At 39.8% G+C, this 3,175-nt stretch overlaps 1 protein-coding gene across 2 annotated transcripts; it reads right to left on the bottom strand.

Annotated features, from left to right (window-relative positions):
• Window positions 1-65: 65 nt before the first annotated feature.
• Window positions 66-3,091, bottom strand: LOC135164031 (uncharacterized). Of its 2 annotated transcripts, none has more exons than XM_064124002.1 (5): window positions 2,887-3,091; window positions 2,198-2,513; window positions 1,683-1,844; window positions 673-1,078; window positions 66-314 (listed from the first exon to the last, which is right to left on the bottom strand). In XM_064124002.1, the coding sequence occupies exons 1-5, from the start codon at window positions 3,000-3,002 to the stop codon at window positions 214-216; spliced, it is 1,101 nt and encodes a 366-aa protein (XP_063980072.1). In that variant the 5' UTR covers window positions 3,003-3,091; the 3' UTR covers window positions 66-213. The 2 variants fall into 2 exon arrangements, with proteins under 2 accessions (XP_063980072.1, XP_063980073.1); XM_064124003.1 differs by having other exon boundaries at window positions 2,210-2,513; window positions 2,887-3,090.
• Window positions 3,092-3,175: the final 84 nt, after the last annotated feature.

Genomic DNA, 3,175 nt, shown 5'->3' with positions numbered 1-3,175 from the left:
CTTATGATGATTTGAAAAAATGGGCGTCGAGGGGGAAATATATTGTTTCAATTATCTTTGAATAATTTTTTTATTCCCTTTTCGGTATTAGACACATGAGTTTACAGTAGCTTTCCAATATTTCGTGATATATTGTTATTTCCGGGAGAATTTTAAGTGGAAAAATTTCCATCGGTGTCTGCTCAGAAATGTCGACAATAGATTGGGATTTCTCTATGGATCCTCATCCCACACCGTCTCAGTCAGAATCGCAATGTTGTCGAGACCTCTCATTGGAGCGTATTCCAAATTCCACATGAGATTAGTGAACACCACTGAGGGAAAGATTGAAAAAATTAGTTAGTGGATAGAAAACGTATTTAAAAATCCTGGAAATTATGTAAAACTTTTCTCACGTGCATCGAACGATAACTTTTATCATCACAATGTGTGGAAGATGTTTTGCGCACACGTTGTGGGTCTAAAAAGTTACTTTTTCGGACAGTATGTCAAAAACTTACTTTTTTTTACACAATGAGCAAAAATTTAATTTTCTATACAGTTTAACGAAAGGAATTTGTTATCCTCGTGTTACTCTACTTTCAAATTGTTTAACGGTCCCAGAAAATTAATATTTTGCCCACCATTTCTAGTTTACCCCGTACAGTATAAATATTCTTCTGATAAACTCACACATCTCTCCTCGATGAAGATCCGCAATAAGCTCAGGGCAGGAGCTATTGCAAGGATTGATAGGGGTGAGTCGCAGCTGCGTGGCCCCGCGCAACTGTGCCAGGGTAATAAGACCCGAATCAAGCTCCACTTTCTTGTAACTGGGACTGTTGTAATCCGAGGACATGAGTACCCAGTTGAAGTGCGCCGGTGATACAGTGCTCGACAGGAAGTAAGGCCGCTGATAGTACTTCCTCAGCACTTTGACCGCGTTGATGTCGCAGTTCTGCCAGTGGACGAACCACTTGGCGACTTCGGGGGAGTGGACCCGACGGAGGAACGCAGCGAGGTCGGAGGAGCCGATGCGGAGGTTCGAGGTCAATGAGCAGGGGACCGTCTCCATCAGGCGCTCGTTACTCAGGTAAAGCTGTGGATTGAAAAGGCGGATGTCGGTCGAATGGGGACTAACTGCGTCACGACAATTGACATCACTACGAAGGGTCAATTCGATACAATCCGATGGATAAAATATTGTGAGGAAATATACTATTGGACAATTAATATTGTGAGCAAATATATTATCGGACAATTAATTATGGTTCATATAATTAAACAAGCATCGATATACTCTTGAGTCTAAAAAAACTTTTTCGTACTGCTCTTCACTTTTTCTGGTTTGGGGATTGGCACTGGCCCTTCCTCAAACTCAATCAAGGGAAAATAATTACGGAAAAATGAAATTTATGACAGGTAAAAATTGCTAGGGCACTCGTCCTAAAATGTTCTATTGCCACGAGTATCGAACACGATTTTTGGAGACAATCTCTGGGAAGTGGGGCTTAAACAGTCGTAATGACTCCTCAAGGGCCAATAAACTTTTAAGTGAGTTAATAATCTGAACGTGTGCTATTTTCAGCGATATTTCATTATTTTTATTTGATACTTTTTAGTGATATTATGTCGAGGATATCTTTGTTGTTATCAATTGTCGTGGCGCCGATTACTCGAGGGGAGTCTCCAAAAATTCTTACATGAGTTATATTATCAAACCAGAAATAGTCAGTATTCATGGCGCCCCAGGAGTCCATGGCGTCGGTGATAATGGCTGGGGCGTCTCGGTTCAGGTAATTGTCGACAAGCTGACGATAGTGAACGTCAGAGAGACGGTCTATGGTTTCAACAGCTTCACATGTCTGTAATCGAGATCAGATACTGATTGGTCAAGTCGATTAAAATTGAAAATTCCATGGAAAATCTGGGAAAGAGAATTTTTATAATTTTTTTCCACTAAATTGTCTCAAACTGAGGGAATTTCATCGGTAAATTTGAAGAAAGAAATTTATGAATTTGAGGATTTATCACATAATTAATTAACTCGTTTTGATTTAAAGAATTCTGAAAACATATAGGCTTAGCAAATTTTCTAGAAATCATATCTGAAATGAAATTCTAAAATATCCTGAAGTGTCCACTGGACTTGGAGATTAAATCTCTGGGATCTTCCCTGATATTTTTTCATGAATTATTGACAATTGAAACAATTAACTCTATATCTTACGACGCAATCCTCCTCGGTGATGGGAATTTCATTGTAAAAGGGATTGTTCATCATGCAGCTCTCGCGGTAGAGGTGCTGCCAGTTCCAGAAGGGCAGGATCTTGACTGCAAGGACTCGGCTAACAGCGGTCAGGTGGATGCCGACGAAGTCAAGCTGGGCTGCAGCACAGGCGACGGTTCCAATGACGACGAGAATGACAGTGGCACGGAGCACCAACTGCAGCCAGGATCGACGCATTGCTGCCACCAGAGGCTGGCAGATTACGTCCATCTCTTCCTCGGTGAAGCCCGCTTGCTGGCAATACCTTCATCGGGGAGAGAGAAAGTAGTAAGTTATTTTATAATTTTTGCTAATAGTTTAGTTTATCCAATCCTTCAAATTGGTCTTTATCATTTTAAAAAATTTGTTATTAAATCAAGGACAATAAACTTGGATTATTCAAGCTATAGAATTTTTTGTGAAAAGTCTTATGAGGTTGTATTGATTGAAAGAAAATTGATAATTAAAAATAAATAATGAAATCAAGAGAAACTAATGAATTCAAAGAATTTCGAAAGAATTTTTTTTTTTTTGTATTTCAATAAACTTTCCATGTTAGTCAGTCGTTTTTTGAGTTTCTAGAAAATATTTTCAGAAAATGTCCGCGATTCAGGATGTCATTGTCACCATATTCTTACTTGTAAAATGAATTCAATTCCTCATCAATGAGTTTCAATTTCTCCTGATGAGTCATTTCGTTGGGTTCCTTGATGTACGCCTTCCTCGGCGGTTTAACGCACTTGGATCCCGACATTTCCCTCTGCAAACGCGAAATATCAATTAAAATCGCCAAAGAGAAATTCAATGCACCCCAATCTCGGATCAACTGACTTTCCCTTTTTTATCGAACAGCAACGGTCCCTCGCTGTCCTGCGCGGTTTGAAATCAGCGCGCTTTCACGCAGCTATTGAGTAGGAAGGTGGGACG

The sequence above is a fragment of the Diachasmimorpha longicaudata genome, chromosome 6, assembly GCF_034640455.1.
Source record: "Diachasmimorpha longicaudata isolate KC_UGA_2023 chromosome 6, iyDiaLong2, whole genome shotgun sequence".
NCBI classification, from domain to species: Eukaryota; Metazoa; Arthropoda; class Insecta; order Hymenoptera; family Braconidae; genus Diachasmimorpha; species Diachasmimorpha longicaudata.
The sequence above is the reverse complement of the archived record's forward strand: the minus strand, read 5'-3'. Positions and strand labels throughout refer to the sequence as shown.